This window comes from Saimiri boliviensis, chromosome 10 (assembly GCF_048565385.1).
Source record: "Saimiri boliviensis isolate mSaiBol1 chromosome 10, mSaiBol1.pri, whole genome shotgun sequence".
In the NCBI taxonomy this organism is placed as follows: domain Eukaryota; kingdom Metazoa; phylum Chordata; class Mammalia; order Primates; family Cebidae; genus Saimiri; species Saimiri boliviensis.
Genome location: NC_133458.1, coordinates 33,526,115 through 33,546,207, shown reverse-complemented (window position 1 = coordinate 33,546,207; position 20,093 = coordinate 33,526,115). Strand labels below are relative to the sequence as shown.

Genomic DNA, 20,093 nt, shown 5'->3' with positions numbered 1-20,093 from the left:
GCAGCTGTTCCCTCTTTATACACCTGGAATCTTCACCTTTATAAAGCAGAGGTCTGTCTCTTTTCAATAGTTTTCGTATACATCAAAAGGAAACAGTAAAGATAAGGAACGACATTAAACTGGAATTCGGCTACAAGGGCTGTAGGGCAAATTTCCACAGCGTCCTGTCACTGTTCTAGGGTTCACAACTACATATGCCAAGAGAAATGGCCGATCATTAGAAGGCAAGCCTAATTCTGCCTGTTTTCATCCCACATTCTGCATATAAAATAAACAAACAAAAAATCATGCTGTCTTACAAAACAATATAAACAAGCAAATGTTATTCATTTAACAGACATTACACAATTCCTGTGTTTCATATATTTTCACAAATACATTCTAATTCTTAACAATCATGCTGCTGAAAAATTGCCCACCTCACTTAACAGACATAGACATAGAAACTATCAGCCTGTCCACATGGGTTCCTTGAGGGTATGGATAATATGTTACTTGACACTGCAGCCCCAAGGCGTAACAACCAGCCCACATTAAACTCAGTAAATAAGTAAGTTTTGGAATAAATGAGTATATGAATGAATAAGGTACAATTAGGCTGATGTTGAAAAATGCATAAAATTGGAATAAGCAGAAACAGGGAAGTGAAGGTAGAAAAATATACCACGGTGAGGGGCTGCGGGGAGGGGAACCCAGCATGTGGAAATGCATATTACCAGAGAGAGACAGGCTTATAAGCATAGATGATAACAGTCATTTGAAAAGCTATTAGGAAAAAATAATCCAATCTCCTTCTTTCATAACTTGTGCTTATACCTAATTCAATTCACAAATCTAATACTGACATGAAAAACCCAATGCCAGTAAATTACTTTGTCAGAGTCAGAAAAATATAGACTTCTGACTGCAAAAACTTTTATATTCTATTCAAGATCTATTTGTTTCTGCATCCCTCATAGTCATCTTCACACTAAGTGACTTGAGTCAGCAATAATTAGACACTTCTGAATTCAGTTTTGATATGCTCTTAATTTGTTTTGAATGATGTAAAAATGTCAACTCTCTAGAATCTGAGAGCAATCACTTACAGCATGCATATGTTGGAATTTATTCTGCATTGTATGCCAAAGTGAAGAAATACAAATTCTGTTTATGTTTCACAAACATAACTGTTGACAAGTTGCTATGAAAAGCAGATATTGACTCTGTCATTACTGCCAGTTACTCATATCTGAAAGGTTCATAGGTTAGTATGTATTTTCCTTTCCTGATAACATAAATGTATAATTTTTATATAAATATTTCCTTCTGAATTATCAGGAGCAAAATTTAGTGTAGGTATGTTTTTAAATTTTAAATTCATTAATAATAGTTTGATCTGTCTTCTATGTGTGTTAGAGGTATATAAGAATTGGGTTTTTTTTTTAATCTGCCATGCATTAAATTTAATTTGGTAAAAGGATTATCAGAACTCTCTTAACCAAGAGCATCTAACATACTATTTTCTTGATTCAATTCTTTTTCAGGTCTCCCTCTGCAACAGTCTCACTTTGAAATATATATTACCGTTCTACAAAACACAGTGTGTGTTAGATTTTGGAATCCAAAACGATGTTTTATGATGCTCATTATGTAATGATATATTATTATCCCTACAGGCAGCTCTTGGATCCAGTAAAGCAATATGGTGTATCACATCTAATGGCGCCCTATTATCACATCGAGGGCGCCATTAGATGTGATACACCATATTGCTTTACTGGATACACTCCTGGATTATCATTTGGAGTTGCCAGAGACTATAACTTAGAAAATTGATGAGAATAAAATAATCTTATAATAAAAAAATATGAAAATGCTGTTTTCAACTAGCTATTTGTAGCTTTCAACCTATATGGAAAGTAGAAAGTTCATTTAGGAAGAAAGACACACTTAACTATTTGGACTCCAAAGAATTGCTTTGTAAGTCTCAAATTCTGATTCAGTGGAAATATTACTGTGTTCCCTGGAGAAACTCCTTCCTTGGACATTAAGACCTCCAAGTCCATTGAGCCCCAGGTTGAAGGGATAGGAAACACTAATTCTTTATGTAGGTTATGCGGTATGATAGTGACAGAGTCACCCTCTGCTTTATCCTTTAGTCTCCAGTTCCATGCATTCTAAAAACAGGAGAGACAGCAGTATCTGCGAGACAGCTCTACCCATAATTTCCCAGCCTGTGAAATCTGGCTGTGAAGTAGACAGCACCACATATAGCCAATTATTTTAGACATTCATTGCATCCTGTCAGAAAGCACTCTAACCTCGTAGGGTATTGTCACCCAGACAGTGCCATAACTCACCATTTAGTAGGCTATTTCATTTGATTTTATAAAGGCATATATAGGTAGGTGATAGAGACATGGTAAAACCAAAGAATTCGGTGAGCATGAATCCATTGTCTCACTTCCTTCTCTGTAAAATGAGTTCCTTCGTTGAAGGCAATGTAATTTGTGATACCATAGTGATGAGTAAGGCTTTCTGTACAAACCTGAATGATTGTATAGAGTATAGACAGAAATACTGTAAACATAGAAGAAAATCCATATGCCTAATAAAAATCTATATTCATGAGAAAAAAATGTCTGCCCATTTCATAACAGAAAGGCTCCAATATAATCAACCAGTCACCAGATGGTCAGATGGTTTTCCTGAGGAATAATGCCACTTTGTGGCTTTTTATCGGCCTGTGTTGTTGGTAGGTTAGACACCCAGCAGTGGCAGTAGCCAAATCAGCCTTTGTGAAAAAAAAATATCTGTGGTTAAGCCCATGAATAAGCTCCATCTCTACTGTCATAGTTACTTTGTAAATGGACCCATGGAGTAACCACCAGAAAGGATAGCAAAAGAAGCTGGCTGACATCCACAGGAGGAATTATCTTGTCCATCTGAATACTGACAGCTTCTTCTGCAGTGAATGCCACCTGGAGCACAGTTACCTAGGCCCTGCCTATCCACATGCATCTCCCCCGGAACTCCTTATCACCAAGTTTCTAGCATGATTCTTCCCAGGTCTCTTTTCTCTTCAACAACCTTTTAGCTGCTTCCCGTGGATCTTTTTAAATTTATAATAGCAGCCATCTCTCATCCCACACAAAAAAATGTACCACCTGAAATTTTTCCTTCTGATAGAATTATCTTTATCACTGCCTCCTATGACCATCTCGTGTGGAGTTGTAACAGTGACCAGCATAAGACCAAAAAGCAGATAGGAGAAACCAAGGGAATGCATACCCTCACCTCTTTCTTTCAGACTTCAAATTTCCTGTCCTACCCTCTCTGTTTTACTCCGTAAGTCTTCCATTCCAGCTGTTTCACCCTTGGGTCAACAGGGGAATTCTAAAATCCTTTATTTCCCCATCTCTGGCTATTTTCTTCTCACTGCCTGCCACCCCAACTCTCCCTGCTACCTCCCCAGCCCTTCCTTCTCTGAGCTATGGGATTCTCCCAAAGCGTCTTATAAAATATCTAGCCATTTACATTCCAGTGTAAACCTGCATTTGTCTGTGTTAAATTGCTGGAGTTTATCAGTGATCAGAATGGTCCTCAATCTAGTCCCACCTGTAATTTATTGTTTAGAGAGGTACCAGATTTGTCTATGAGACCTTAAAAAGGACTACATTCTGGCAATTTCCTCCTGGATGTTTACTTTCTTAACAAGTGCCATGTGCTGTGCTTTGGCCAAGTAAGGAAAAATTTTAGATATCCTACAAAATGTGTTGCTAAAATGTTGTCAAATATTTAGATGGAACAAATATTTAACTTCTAAACTTCACTAAACTTAAGAGAACAGCCTCATTAACTGCTGATTGGAATTAGAAAAAAAAATCATAGGTATATATAATCTTTATGTATAAAAAATCTTTATGTATATATAATTATGTTCTATGTGATAGGGGGCAAAATATTGCTATTTGAATTACAGCTTTTCACTTTTAATTCTTTCTCCATCTGGATACTATCTATTTAGCCCTCCAAATCTACTCTTCCCCCTTACATACTCTTTCTTGCTCTTTGCCTTGAAGCCATAAAAATTTTGTCAACTAACTCCTACCCCTTCTGCTTTCCTTTTGGGTTTGGCCAGTGGGAAACCCAAGCAGGAGACTGGAGGAAGGGAGAAGTATGAAATTGAGTATTTCTCTAGTTCATGAGATTCCCCTATGCCTGGCTGGCTGTTCCCTTCACAGCTAGTCACTGATCCTCTGTTATCTTCTTTACATTCTCTCTGGGTTCTCAGACTTTCTCCCTAAGTTCATTTGAGACTAGGGAGAGATGGCCTGTCTGATACAGGTCCTGGGTTCCTGCACTATTATTCCTTTAGTTTCCCTACACACTACCCACACCTTGTAATAAGGCCCTTTGTAAATAAACTCTCCTTGGCTTAAGCTATATTGAGTGTGCCATCCATTTCTTGTTAAGACTGATGGGCAAACCATTGTTCACCACGGTAGGTCCCTAACATCTTTGTGGTCAAGGTCACTCCTTTAGTTTACTGGAGAAGGGGGTTCTTACAGTTTCTTTAATCAAGTTTATTCTTCTTCCAGAGTTTCACCATATGCCACAGGGAGTATTTCTTGCATATGATAATAGCTCCAGAATGAAAGATTTGTGTTTATTTACAAATAGTTTAAATTGTTTTATTGGGATTATGAAAAAGATGGAAGGTGAAAGCAGACAATAAACTGCAAAAATTCAAATGTATGTACTAAAATATAAATTCTCTTATCCTACTTATAGAAGTTTTCAAGAAAGAGCATTTTATGTTTCCTCCCATCCATATACTGATTAGCTTCCTATAACTACATTTTATCTAAAATAAATAATGTGAAAGTTAAGTCTAGTTTTTATTTGGCTGTTAGATTTTAACTATAATATACTTGAAATTTTTTTTAATTTAATGTGAAAATATATTTTAAAATGTTTTCTTTACTGCAAAATATTAATTTCAGTAACAAAATTGCATTTCAATTTAGCACTAACTTCCTAACAACAAAACACATAGAAATGTTTTCTCTTCATAGAACTCAAAATAACATAAAAAACAAAAAACAAAATCAATAAACAGATCAAATTCCATTTCCACACTCTGTGACCTCTGTATTACCCTATTAGTAGTGAACAACATACTGATCATCAAACAAATACTCCTGGATCATCTAAGGAGGAGGCCTCTGGGATTCTATAATCTTAGGTGTCGTGTCTGAGCGATATTTCTGTCTGATCTCATCTATTTCACCATCATCAAGTATAAATGAAGCCAGCACTGGAATCTGAGAAAAATAGTTCTTAGCCAGGATATGTTTGTGTTTGATCTTGTGAATAAATGAGCGTTCATATCCCTGCAAAGAAAAAAAATCAAATTCTAGTAAATATCACAGATACATTTTGCCAGGTAAAAATATTGTCATCCCTCAGTGCCTTTGCTTGTCAATTCTTTCATCCCAGACTACATTTATTTTTCTCACATTGTACATCATCTTTCATGACTCAGCTCCTATGATACACCTGGAAGTTTTCCCCAACTCTCCCTCTGACTTCTCTAAGTTTAAACCACTGCTAGTTACAGACTCAATATTCATTCTCTCTTCCATTTGTACTGGAAACCTGATTTTGTATAGGGTGTGATGTGTCCAGCTTTCTTAGCCTTTATTCTGAGGGTGTCTAGTTAGAATATATATATAATCAATTATATTATTAATGTTATATATATTGAGGTTAGAAAAAACAAACATAACAATATAACAAGGAAAGTGAGAAACTGTTACCACCAAGAAGAACCTAAGGAGACACGACAACTAAATGTCTTCTGTGATTATTTAATTATATATAATGTATATAACCTTATATAATTATTTATTTATTTATTTATTTGAATACAGCCTTTTAAAGGAACTTTTAAGAGTGGGAAACCTCACCTATCAAGCACCTTTAGCTTTTTGCCATTACTGAGAGGTACATGTAATGAAGAAGATGATGCAGCTATCCTATTACTAAGAGTCCACCAAGCATGAAAATGAAAGCTGAAGATTAAATATGGCTAAGGACAAAGTAAGACAACCTGTATTTCTGAGAACAAGGTGGAGCCACCATACTAGCCCCAAACTGCCAACCTTTGAAATTGTTACATAAGAAAACTAGACCCACATTTGATTAAGTCATTATAAACTGCTTATTCTGTTCTTGTAGGTGAACCCAAATGCAGCTGAGACAACAAAAAATGTTATATTCATTAAATTTCCTTGTTTCTCTGTAATTAGTACAGTATGTGGCACATTCAAAAGTAAATTCTGGTTAAATTAATAAATACAATCTATTACCTATTAATCTTAATTGGCCCTCTTTTCAATCAAATCACAAATACTACCTGTACTTCTTCCTAAAATTTATTTTCTGAGAGTAAGACATTCCTTCAATAAAGGTCTCTTCAGAGGGTCATATCAAAGATAAAAGAAAGCCCTCACTGAAAGGACCAAAGGAACAGAAAGCATTATATAGGAGTATTCTGGGCTTATTTTAAAATTTCTTCTTAATGGAAAAATTTACTAGGTTTAAGTAGTCATCTTTTGAACTAATCTAACTTTGTTTCTACTTCTTAGCCAATACTTCATTCAAGAAAAACGAAAACACTTTATTATGCTATATTAACTTACATATGTACAGGACTTTATAGGTTTTCAAAGTGTCTTTACAGAACTATAAATTATTAAAGTTGAGATAAATTATGATATATGTGTTCAAGGGACTAAAAGATAACTCTTGAATAATTGAATATTTTCCATATTGTATTATTTATATCGTTAAGTAAAGCAAAAAAACTAATTCTCAGTCATTTAATATGAAATTCATACTACAACAAAAGTATAGATACTTATATACACACAGAAAACTTCCAGAAGGATTTCAATAGATTATTATATACATAAGAAATAGTAATTACCATTGCAATGTGGAGACAGGGATGGGTGAACATCAGGAGACCTTTTTTTCCGCATTGAAATAGGTCCATTCTCTTGAAATAGCCATGTGGTGGTTTCAAACTATGTCCACAAATTATTTAGGTATACAAATAGTTCTAAGAATATTACAGAAAGGTCCCATATACCCCACACCCAAATTTTCCTGAATGTTTCTCAGTCTGGGTTTATCCTATGTTTTCTTCATTATTAGACTGAAAGGATGCATTTGGGGGAGGAAGACCACAGAGGTGAAGCATCCTCCTCCTCACATCATATCAAGGGTACACACCATCAACATGACATCACTGCTGCTGTTAATATTAATTAGCTGGCTGAAGTAGTGTTTGTCAGGTTTCTCTACTGCAAAGTTTAACATACTCTTTGAAAAGAAGTTATTATGCACAGCCCACACTTAAAGGGTGGAGAGTTATTCTCCATCTCCTTAAGAGTAGAGAGTTATCTACATAAATTATTTGGAATTTTACATGGGAGATTTGTCTATTTGCCTCCCTTTATTTATTCATTCAATTGTTTGCAAAAAAAAATTTTAATTGATAATACTTGTACATATTTATGGGGTACATAGTGATGGCATGATACATACAGCATGATCAGAGTAATTAGCATATTAATCATTTCAAACATTTATTAGTGTTGGGAATATTCGATATGCTTCTTCTAGCCATTTGAAACTATTATAGTTAACTATAGACATCTTACAGTGCCATAGAACAGTACTAGAACTCACTCCTCCTATCTAGCTATAATTTTGTGTCCTTAACAAATCTCTTCCTATTCCCCCAACCTCCAAGATTTTTACTTTCTACAATACATTCTTTTATTCTGTTCAGATTCTAAGCCAATAATATATTGCTTTTATTAAAATTAAAAATAAATAAAATGCATCAAAATTGTTAAAGTGTTTTCATAGTTACTAGGTAAGTTGACTCTTGCCAAAAACTATTCTGAAAGTTTTAAATAATGGTCTACCCAAAGCTTCCCTATGATCAGATACCATTAACTTTTTTTTTATAGATGAGAAAAGAGGATCATTGAGACATTCACAAATTTGCCCAATTTCTCCCAGCTCGTGAATGGTAAAGCTAGAACTCAGAGCCAGCGCTGCTTTTGTCCTCTTTATTGATTCCACGTATTTAGCTAATCTTTCTAAAAATTTATGAAGTAAAGAGGGCAGGTTTTCATTTCCTGTAAGTTGTTATAACTTACAGGAATGGGGATAGGGAATAATGGGTCAGGATTACTGAATTTAAGTCCATGATTGTTCCTACTTTGGCCAATGTGCACACAAGGAGAGATCAATCTGCTTCACTTAAAGTTCACATAATGAAAGTATCTTTCCATGTTTCCTATACCTGTGTCATATTAACTTTCAAGTATTTGTTTTTTACTTCCTGAGAAAGCAAATATCTCTGAACATTAAGAAAATTCTGAAAATGTTCCACCTTTCTGCAAGATACAAACTAATCTTTAACTAGGCTGAAAATTAATAGTTAAAAAATTATATCAGCCCAAAACCATAAAAAAGGCAAATGTTCTTCCAGTTTGTCTGGTTGCAAACCTTGGCTGTCTTTACAGAAACTTGATAAGCCTGGCATTCTGGAATTAGAAATGCATCTGAATAAAACATTTAATTGGATACTGCAGTAATTTGATTAAATGCACAAAGGGAGTTGTGTGGATTAATTGAATATCAGCTTTGGGAATGAACTTCAGTTTCATCATGGGTCCTAGATGAAATGATATTGCTAGTATTGGCTATGCTTCCTGTGATTAAATATTTATGAGGCAGCTTAGTTTATTAAATATCACATTTAATACAGCTTCAACTTATTGCTACCTTTTCTTTCAATCCCTAGGGTGAAATTTTTCCTAGCCTGGTTTCTTAAAACAAAATTTAAAAACTAAAAATTTACCTACTTTCTTATCTTTATACATCACCCCTTGTTCCATTGGAAAAAAAAAAAACAAACAAACAGGGAATCACACTATTTTAAATAACTATTGTATTCTGTCATTTCTTTTGCTTTCCCTGACATCTTATATGGAATTAAAGAATATAGAGAATCAGTATTGACTCCTGGGATCCTGGGCTTAGGGTAAATGGAGCTCTCTAGGAACTCATCAGGAGCCCCTCAATTTACTCATCAAAATGTTTTTCAGATTGCATCTTTTAAGTTACTAGAATTACAGTAAATGGCATTTAATGTTAATAGTGCTTGCTCCACTCCCAGCAAGTTGGAAGCAAATGAAAAATGAATCATCAGAACTATACCCCATCACTATGATTGCCATTTAGACCACAAAATTATGAACAAAATTTGGGAATTGGGTGTTTTTAAGTAGACTCGCGATAATTAATCAAAGAAAGAAAGATTCTGGGTTCCATAATACCTATCTGGTGGTTATGCTCATTTATTTACTCAACAAATACTAACTCCATTCTGTGACAGGCATTATTATAGGTATTAGAGATACAGGTGCAAATAAGCTGAACAAAATCGCTGTCTTCATGGAATTTACTGTGGAATGTGCTTAAACTTGCTATTAGGAGAGATTGGTCTATTTAGGACTTGTGATATGTTCAAATCTCATATATATACCTTTTATTTAATCTGTGCCATATAGCGTCCATTTTTTTTTTTTTGCTGTTAATCCATAAATTGTTTCTTAATCTGATGGAAGTACTTAAGCATGGAATATAGTAGAAGGCTGTCAAGTTATCTCTAATAATCCCAATGATTAGCTTCCCAAATAAAGTTCAACTTTCTTACCTCTTCAATACTTGTTAGCTTGAGATGAGCAGCTGCTTCATCTTTGGTAAGAAGAATACAGTTCCAGGGGGACCACTCCAGGGATTTATTCCATCTGACCATGGCCAGATCACTGAGATTGTCCCAGGCACTGAGCACTGACTGGGATGCCCAGATGTTCTCTGTCAGGTACTGAATATCTTGCAGCTGCATGTCAAAGCAAGTTTTTTTTTTAAAAAATGTGGTTTTCTTTCAACCATAAAATTTGTTTTTTATAAGATTATTATATTATTCTTTTATTATATTACTTGAGGAAATAATTAAATTATAGGGTATTTTTGAAGTGAAATATTATTCACTAGGTTTCAGTGGCACATAACCCCTTAGTTTTCACTAAACTTTTGTTCATTCTGCCTAAACTACATTATCAGTCTCACAGTTTTGTCCCCATCTTTAAACTAGAGTAAGCAGTATAAATTTCTTTCAGTATGCTAATTTTACCTTAATATAATCTTAATAGTACTTAGTTGCTCAACTGTACTAATAATTTTGAAACTGTATCATAGAGAATAAAGTGTCTATTTGCATGTGAATGTCAAATGTGCACATAAGTGTGGTTGGCAGTCTCTAAGAGTTTTCTACAAGTAGTCATTGTACTTGAAATTTTTGCAATAGAGCAATACTATTGCCTGTTATATTAGGCAGTATCTGTATGCACTACAGATAAACAAGGTAACTGGTACAACACTCAGAATCTCTTGTCTAAGCAGAATGTTTACTTTTCATATATCTTAGCTTTCTCCTTTTCATTTTACATATCATCTTCACCTTTAATATATGCTAATCTTTGCTGTTGTCCACAAGATTTACTGTTTTATGGGAATATTCACACATTCAAATTATGCCTCAAATACTATTACTGAAATAAATATTAATCAAAATTACACCCAGTACAAGGGGGAAGCTATTGGACACTAATGTTTGTCTACTAATTCTAGACATTGTAAAAGTAATATAAGAGAACAAAACCCTACACAGGTACAGTATTTAAATCAAATCACATCTAATAGAGATTATCCTTATCTGAAAGGTTACAATGCTCCCCTAAAATTCTTTCATCCAATATCTGTAATGGTTGATCTTACGTCAACTTGACGAGGCCGCAGGATACCCAGATAGTTGGTCAAACAGTGTTCTGATGCTTATGTGAGGGTAGTTTTGGATGAGATTAACATTTAAGTCAGTAGACCGAGTAAAGCAGATTGTCTTCCATAATGTGAGTGGGCTTTATCCAATCAGTTGAAAGCCTAAATAGAACAAAAATTTGACCCTGTCCCCGAGTAAGGAAGAATGTTCCTGCCTAATGGCCTTTGAACTGAGATATTGGCTCCTCCTGGTTCTATAGCAGCCTGGTGGTCTTCAGACTTGAACTGGGCCATCAGCTGTTTAGGTTTTAGACTTACCAGCCTCCATAATTATGTGAGCAAATTCCTTGTAACAAATCTCCTTATATGTATATATACAGCATATATGTATAAAATTTCCTATTGGTTGTGTTTCTCAGGAGAACTCTGGTTAATACAATATGGAATATTGAGGTAGCACTTTAGATGACTTATAATAAAGCCATAGTAAATCTAAGATTCTTTCGCAAGGAAATATATATCTGTCATGCCAACAATTCCTGGAGAAAAGTGCCAAATAAGAATTTAAGCTGAAATAAACATATTTATTAATAACATATTCATTATATTGGACAAAATATGTAATCATTTTAATTTGTGTTTTTCAAACTGTGGGTTGCTACCTCTTAGGTGATACAAAGTTTTCCAAATGGAAATTAGAATTAGTAGATTGGGATTGTATAGAAAACATCAGAGTGCATCCAAATGGGTAAAGATAAACACTATTTTGGAAACTCTTATTTCTGAGGCAGAACAGCATGTGTTTATATGCATGGACACTGGGGACCAGACTGCCTAGTTTTCAATACTGGTGCTGGTACTTAGTAACATAAATTTGGACAAGTTAGTTAACCTCTCAGTGCTTCACTTTCCTCATCTGCAGAATAGAAATAATGCCTATTTTGATAGGATTTTTGTGCTGATTAACTCAATATAAGTGTGTAAAGCCATATAGGTACTAATTGAGTATTGAGAATTATCACACATGTCTATATCAGTTTGTCATAAAAATACATTTTTACTACTGATTTAGAAGAATTTGGAATTTTTTAACAAAGCACATCACATTTGGAATCTATTTTTTTAATCTCTATAAAGTTTTCTATTCATAGTAGTGCCTATTTTCCTTTTTAGTATTAAATACAATTTAGTTAATTAGTAACTGTAATTTACAGAAAATTTGACCTTATTTGACAGTCTGTGAACACAAATATCATGAATGAGATAAACAGCGCTCTATAACATACTTTTATTAATAAGTTGCTAATGTTGGTAGCATATCAACAATAAGTCCTTCTCTTTTCTCACTCCCTTACGTAAGTTCAACCAGTGTCAAGAATTTATTTTTATTTTGTAGAGATACAGACTATCCACTGGCCTAAACAACCCAATAGAAGTCATGGAATAACCAAAAAGATATACAGGGAATACCAAAGTAGTAGTTAAGTTAGGAATTCAGGTCAGAGTTCCTGTTTTCACAGGCTCCACCCTGTCACAGAGCTAGGAGAAGTTCTTATGAGAAGTGAATTACTGATAGAGTCAATGATCCAATGCAATGATTCATCCAAAAGAACCCTGGCCAGAAACTTTCCAGTTGTGTGATATCATACCAACCATTTACATAGACAAGTATCCACTTAAAGCCCTTCCCTAAGGTTTTTTTTTTTCTTTTACTTTTTATAAGCCTTAGCTCTCACTATTGTGGTGTTATTTATCATTATGGTCACATTCAGTTTACACTAATTATTACTGTTATTCATAAACACTAGTATGTGTATATGCAACATCAGTTTCTGTAAAAGTCAATCATTCATTCAACAAATATTAAGGACCTTAAATAAAACTTGGTACTGTATTAGCTAATAGAGGTATAATGGTGAGCAAGAGGGGGAAAAAAGCATACTTCTGCCCTCACAGAGCTTACAGTCTAGTGGAATAGTCATTAAATAATCACACACACACACACACACACACACACACACACACACACAAATATCATAAGATTGCAAGATAGCCTCCTTGACAAGCCTCAACTATAACTGGCACCCCTGATTGACCATACCTGCATCAAGAAAGCAATTTTAGAATCATCTTCGTAATCAGCTTCTGTATAGTAGAGCTGTTGAAGTAAACATTTGTACTTCAAAAATGATTCTCGTTTTTGAGCCTCATTCTCAAGGCTAATGCAGTTACGACACCGGTATATGTGACGTGAGGTGGATGATACAGAAAACTCTGTAGAAGGCAAATAAAGTTGGCAACTGTGGCAAAAGTAAATCTTCTTATAAAATTTCAATGGATCTTGAGGGACCTACAGAGTGAAAAAAAAAAAATTGTCTAAAAGCTAGGCCAGGTCAAATATGATCCCAACCAATAGAAGCACCAAGGGCTAACTTATCTTAGAATGAGATAAAAGAATGGTTAGCTAATTTACAAAATTATGTTTTTCTATTAACTTCCTATTCTGTACAAAATCTAAATTTCAAGCAGTATTTATTCATCCTGCCAAAATACTGAAAATCTGTTTTTCATCAATTCTTAGATATTTGTGGTAAAATCACTTAGAAAATTGACTGAAAATTGAAAGAGGTTTTTATTTTTAAGAAGAGTTTAGATTTTTTTCAGTGCTACATGGCATTCGTTATTCCTATAAGGCAACAGCTACATTCACATAGAAGTAAAAACCCACTAAACCAATTGTTCTTCTCATTCCATTTATCTTCAAAATAAATCTAGATTAGTTCAAATTATTAATATTCAAAGTTTGAAATTCTATGTCCAAAGCAGTAGACAGAAATTAATTCTACCATAAAATAATCAATCCAGTCCTTCATTATGGGCTAAAGTATCATGAATGAATGAGTGAATGGTGATCATTTCAACACAAACTGAATCAAGACATATATAAGCCAGTCTTTCCTAATTTATGGTACATCAGTACCTCTGGCTTCCATGAACGTAAACATCAGCAACAGCATTTGCACGTGATATCTAATACTTTCAAAAACATTTTCATAAAGAAGGAAATGGGCATCAATATTCTATAACATTTTTTCTCTTACTCAATGTGGTTTTAAAATATTTACCATTATAGGGAAGACCCACTCAGGTGCTCCTCTCTTTCTGCAGGAGAGAGAGCTCTTTTCTTTTTCTCTTTCTTTTGCCTATTAAACCTCCTCTCTCAAATACACACACACACACACACACACACACACACACACACACACACACACACACATATTTACCATTATAATCCCTTCTAATGTTTTACTTTGTTCTGAACATCTGTTACGCTTCTGAACCTTCCCCTTCTACTGTGCCTTACTTTTCCTAAATACTCCATCTTCCCAAAGGGTAATATTCTTTAAAAGCTTCTTTGTCCCATACCTTATAATTTTGGAAAATAAGACAATATGTAAATTTAAAAGGTAGCAATTGTTTCAGAGAAAAGAAGAGTGATCTAAGGGTATGATCAGAGATCCAAAAGACAACTTATCTGGGTTTTCTTATTCTGAGATTTACACATTTTGTTTATCTTGAATGATTATTTTCTTGCCTCCTAGGCATTAATTTAGCAAATATATCAGTTAACCTCATGAAAACGAGTTAGCACACCTCTCCATTATAGATGGATAGACCATTTATTATAATGCCATGGAAAATACTCTCTACTGATCTGAAATTGTGCAAGAAGTAAGATAACTCATTCTCATTATGAGTATGATGACAGAGGGCTTCATTTAAGCTACAGAATTTAACTCTAAGAATTCTCCAGAGTACACTGGGTGCTTCATCCTGGCCTACTCCCAGAAAGTGGTTGTGGGGGTAGTGGTGTTCCTTCAAATTCTTCTCCCACTATGCATATTAAAAATGTGTAAATGAGCCATTTCTTTTTAAAGCCAGTAACTTTTCTTTTAAATCCTGTAGTTTGAGATATTAAAGAGTATAACCCTGCAAAAAAGCAAGTACAGGATAATCCACAGATTTGTCCTAGATTCAAGAAAATACTTTAAATTCTTTCTCTTAATTAATATATTTCTCATATGCTGCAGGTAGAAATGCAACATGGTACAGTCAGTTTGGAAAAAAATGTTTAGTAGTCTCTTTTCAAAGTAAACATGCATTTACCATGTGATTCAACATGCCACTTTCTAGGAATTTACCCTAAAACAATCAATTTACCCAAAAACTCATATCTAATGCTTATAATGACTTTATTCATAAAAGATCAAAACTCTAAACAATCCAAATGTCATACAACTGTGAATGGAGTTTTAAAACTCTCTTGTGTATCCAGATCATTAGAATATTTTTCAGTTATAAAAACAAACCACTGACACACTCAAAAACATGAGTGAATCTCAAATGCAATATGCTAATGGAGAGAAGTCAGTCCCAAAACACTACATATAGTATGATTCCATTTATATGACATTCTGAAATAGATAAAACTATAAAAATAAAATACATATCAGTGTTTGCCAAGGATTAAGAAGTTGGGGGAAGGACTGACTACCAAGTGGCAGCATAAGGGAATTCTGGGGGGTGATAGGACCATTTCTTATTTTGACTGTGCTATTGGTTACATGACTCCATACATTTTTCAGAACTCACCAGAAAGAGTAAATTTTACCAAAGGTAAATTTTAAAATAAATAAAATGATAACATTACATAAAAGTGTAGAACATAAAACTCTATCGATTGTATTACTCCAAATATAAACTGAGTAAGTCTATAGAGAAAGAAGGTGGCTTGGACAAATTAAACACTGGTTTGAATGAGAAATAGCATAATGGGAACCTTTTCTCCTGGACTTTTGTTACACTTTAATATTCTTTTTCAATACACTCAGGTTTTTAAAAATCAATTTAAAAACATATAAAAATTAAACAATATTTATCCTTCTAGTTTTGACTAAGTATTGAGATTATGTTTTTTTTTTCCAAAAAAGCTAAAGATGTTTAGTCAGCTTTTTAAATAAATTTTAACTGAAAATAATCATCGAAATAAAACACTATAATTCTATGACAACATTCTCTATCCCAAGAGTTTTACTAATAGTGTTTTAGAAAGCTCTGCACAGTAAGAAGGCAATTAAGCATTTATCTTGGCTTTCGAGAGCAAAATTTCCACAGAAGCCTAACGACATTGGAGTTGGAAAAGATAGTTTAATTCAAATACGTTACATTTGAAATTATCTCAGGATATCCATATGGATCTGTTGAGTAATAATTATAACTATGTGATAAGAGTTATAAGAAACACAAGCAAGGTATAATGTAGATGCTCAGAAACAAAGAATTTAACTCCGTGTGAGGCCTCATGAAGGAGAAGAGATGAGAGTTGAGTCTCAGGAAATGAACAGGAATTGGTTGGGTAAATAGTGAATAGCATTCCAGGGGAAACCAACAGTATGTACAAAGCCATGGAGGAGTGAGAAATCATGATGCAGTCAACATAATACAATATTCATTTGGAAAGTTGGCTAAGAGATTAGAAAAGAATTCAAGGTTGGAAATATACAGATGTCAAATGAGTAAGTTTAGTTTAGTAACAGACAAAATAATCATTCCAAGGAGATACCACCAGTAAAATGGTATTCCACATGAACTCCAAGTAAAATGTTAAAGCAAAATTTGAATATACTTCAATTTGCTATACCACATCTTAGGATTTTGAAAAAGGAATACAGAGAAAAAGGTAGAATACCTTAAGGTATTTTGCAACTTGAGGATTAAACAGAGGTGTTTTGATATAATGAAAAAAGAGTGTCGCAATTCTTTTTCTGAGTCCTTCAAGGTTATGATGTTTGACTCCTCTCATCATAAGGTCAACCTCTCTGTCAATCAATTCTAGAATTTCCTGAGTTAGTTTACATTCATGTTCCTATACAAAACACAAAAACATATAGTATAAAATTTTCCAATTACTAAGTTCATTTGCAAAATTACCACCCAAACTAACCAAAATCTACATTCCAAAAGAAATGAAACATTGCTAATAGTATAAAGTGATACAACTAATTTGGAAAAAAAACTGGCATTATTCAACATACTGGAGTTAAAGACGTATACAATCTATGACCCAGGAATTCTACTCTTAGGTGCTTTAAAGAAATCTGCACATAGATCTCTACTGTTCACATTAGCTGAAAATTAGAAAAAGCTAATTGTCCATAAATAAATTGATTGCATTAATAAATTATGGCTTATTCATACGATAAAATATTATCTAATATATGGAAATAAATGAGCTATAGCTGTATACAACAAAAGCTTAAATCTTACAAATTAATTTTAAGCAAATTACTCAAGGCACAAAATAATAGATATAGTACAATTTTGTTAAATAAAATTCAAGAATAAGTAACACTAACCATATTATTTAAAAATTTATACAGAGGTGGTAAAACTATGAAGAAAAATCAAGAAAATGGCTACCATGAAAGTCAGTATGGTAGTTACTTCTAGGACATGACAAGAGGAGTTATAATTCAAAGGGAAAAGGGGACACCAGAAACATTGACAACATCCTGTTTCATATATGTTACACTGTACATACATATTTTATTCATTTTTCTGTATACTTATTAAAGGTCACAATATTTCTTATAAAGTAATAGAAGTGAGTGTGGTTTTGAAAAGGCCACAAGTAAGAATTAAGTGATCAATATAGAAGCATTTATAAGATCCTCCAGCTGCCCAAGGGAAAACTAGGAGATACACAGTTTGAATGAAGGCGTCAGAAGATAAAGTCATACTCTAGACTCTTCAAGTTTAGAGATCTTAATTCCCGGAGGAAAAATGTCTCCAATGTACGACACAGTGCAAGGCCTATTAACTCTGAGCTGCAACTAATGCCTAGGCTCTGTAGGCCAAAAGACCTGCAGGCAAGGCAAGTGTTTCCTTGCTTATAGAGGTAACTGACTCTGATCTTCAAAAGGCAATGGTGCAGATATTACCCAATAGGGACAGGGAAGAAAATGTTTGGGACCCAGATAATAGGCATTTCTTGGCATATCTTTGTCTCATTTTGACAGTAAATGGAAGTCTGGTAGCCTCAGTCTGAGAAAAGCAGAGTGACCAGTGGTTCAGACCTCTCAAGGTACAAGTCAGTCCAAAAAGTGGGCCTCTTAGACCAGTCAAGGTGCTAGTTGAGGGAGATGGAAATCTAAAATAGACAGAAGAAGGAAACCATGAGTATCTCTTGTGGCCTTAAAGCCAATGACTACACTGGGGGCTGCAATGTTTCCTATTAACCTTGCTTTGGGGCCTATATAAATCCGGAGGAGCTACTCCTAAAACCTACAACATGAAAGTGGATCCAGGCAGCAGTACGTGTATTCTCCCCATCCTGGTAGATCGTTGGCCGACAACTCTCAAATTATGCTCTTTCTGAGAATTGCTCTCTAATAAAGAGAGTTATCTCATTCAAAGTCATGCCCTGCTGGAGGTAGCCATCCAATAAATGATCAATGTGGGAATAAAATGTCCTGGCCCCTTGGCTCAATTCAGGACAATTCTGGATGGCCTTTCCAGTTTCAGAATTCCCCATGACATTGGGTGAAGCCATTGTTGAGACTCTACCACAATTTCATTTGTCTATCTGTCCAACTCTGCTTTCTTTACTGCTTCACAGGAATTATCCTGATAGCACTCTCCAATAAACTTGTGAACATAAACACCATCTCTGAGTTTGTTTCTTGAGAAAATTTGATCTGTGACATCCCCTAACTTTGTTTTCATTAAAAGTAGTATTAAAAACACAGAAAATCAATAAGTGATGAGAAAAAAAAGATAAAAATACAACGGTGCTGCTTTAAAACTGCTAAAAATAATTTTTTTCATTGAAAAGTGTCAAAATATGTAGATTATAATTGCTATTTTATGTAATTAAGTATTAATCTCATACTATACTGCATATATTTGCATTCACTGCATAAGATATGTTGACATTCATTATGCTATATTTACACATTTATTATGTATTACAACATATTTTGAGAACTTTTAGGTAAATATTAATGCATAAACCATATCCTTCCCAAATTATACCAAAACAATTCTTAATGTAAAACACTTTATTTGTTTTAGTATTTCATTAATTTTTTTTATTGATAGTGAACTCTACCCCCAAACTAAGAGAAAGTTAACATACCTTTACAGTGTGTTTAAGAGTTAAGAGTACATCAAGCCTCTCATCCTGAGAGATATTTTTCAGCATAATGCACTTATAGATATTTTGCAGCTCTCTGGCTCTGATGGTGAACTGTGTATCCATCTCAATTGTTTTGCCATTAGGCGTTCTCCATATTTTTGGAGCTGAACACTTAAAAACAATATTATGTTCATAATTATCAGTTAATTAGAGGCTACAAATAACTTTGTTCTTTCTACTAAAACTCTAATATCATGTGCTTTATGACTAAAATATCACTAAAGCTTAAGAAAATTAATTTAAGAATTTGAAGAGCAGGCAAAAGTAAAATATTTTAGAAAAAAACAAATATGAGACATAGTTGTTCAGTCTGTAGAATTTCACACACTTTTACAATATTCAGGATTTGCCACTAGTTTTTATGTTGAATTATTTGAGAGATGTATGGAATTACTCATTGACCACATGAGGACAATTATCTGTTTGGTTCAATTACATTGAGTATATATAAGTATGTCTTGATCCTGCCTTGCCAATTGAAGATAACTTTTGTAGAGCAATTATGACAATCCTCAATATATTTAGACCTAAAGATATACCAAAAAGGAACGCTGTGAGTAATGGTTTAATGTCCTATAAAAATACATCTATAACAAGTTCAAAATTCTTCACAAAGCAGATGTCCATAGTGAAAGAGCTATATTGCTATCTTAGCAGTGCTGGGCTATGGTTCCCGCCTGCCTGATGCTGGCTAAGATTCTCACTTCCTATTTCCAAATCTAGCTTGGTGCCTCTCAACCTAGCCCACCTCTTAAACGAAGGAGCAAAAATGAAGTTCACTTGTGCTGAAGCTCATCTGAGGATTCCCAGGCTAAAAATTTAGAGATTCAAGCCAGGAGGTGATATTAGTCCTCTATTGACTCAGGAAACACCAGATAATCTTTAATGGTAGTACCTCTGTGTTTGCCACTGCTTCTGTTCCCTC

At 34.0% G+C, this 20,093-nt stretch overlaps 1 protein-coding gene across 5 annotated transcripts in view; it reads right to left on the bottom strand.

Moving 5' to 3' along the window:
• Nucleotides 1-5,110: 5,110 nt before the first annotated feature.
• Nucleotides 5,111-20,093, bottom strand: part of IQUB (IQ motif and ubiquitin domain containing) — a 60,963-nt gene continuing 45,980 nt past the window's right edge. For 3 of the 5 annotated variants that reach the window (XM_003921034.3, XM_074379136.1, XM_010343560.3), the window contains 5 exons: nucleotides 19,109-19,279; nucleotides 16,661-16,837; nucleotides 13,013-13,261; nucleotides 9,788-9,973; nucleotides 5,111-5,378 (listed from right to left, as the gene is read on the bottom strand). In XM_003921034.3, coding sequence (XP_003921083.1) covers nucleotides 5,196-5,378; nucleotides 9,788-9,973; nucleotides 13,013-13,261; nucleotides 16,661-16,837; nucleotides 19,109-19,279 — 966 coding nt within the window. In that variant the 3' untranslated portion in view covers nucleotides 5,111-5,195. Of the gene's footprint in view, nucleotides 5,379-6,976; nucleotides 9,974-13,012; nucleotides 13,262-16,660; nucleotides 16,838-19,108; nucleotides 19,280-20,093 lie in introns of all 5 variants that reach the window. The other 2 variants (XR_012512038.1, XM_010343553.3) reach the window with 2 other exon arrangements.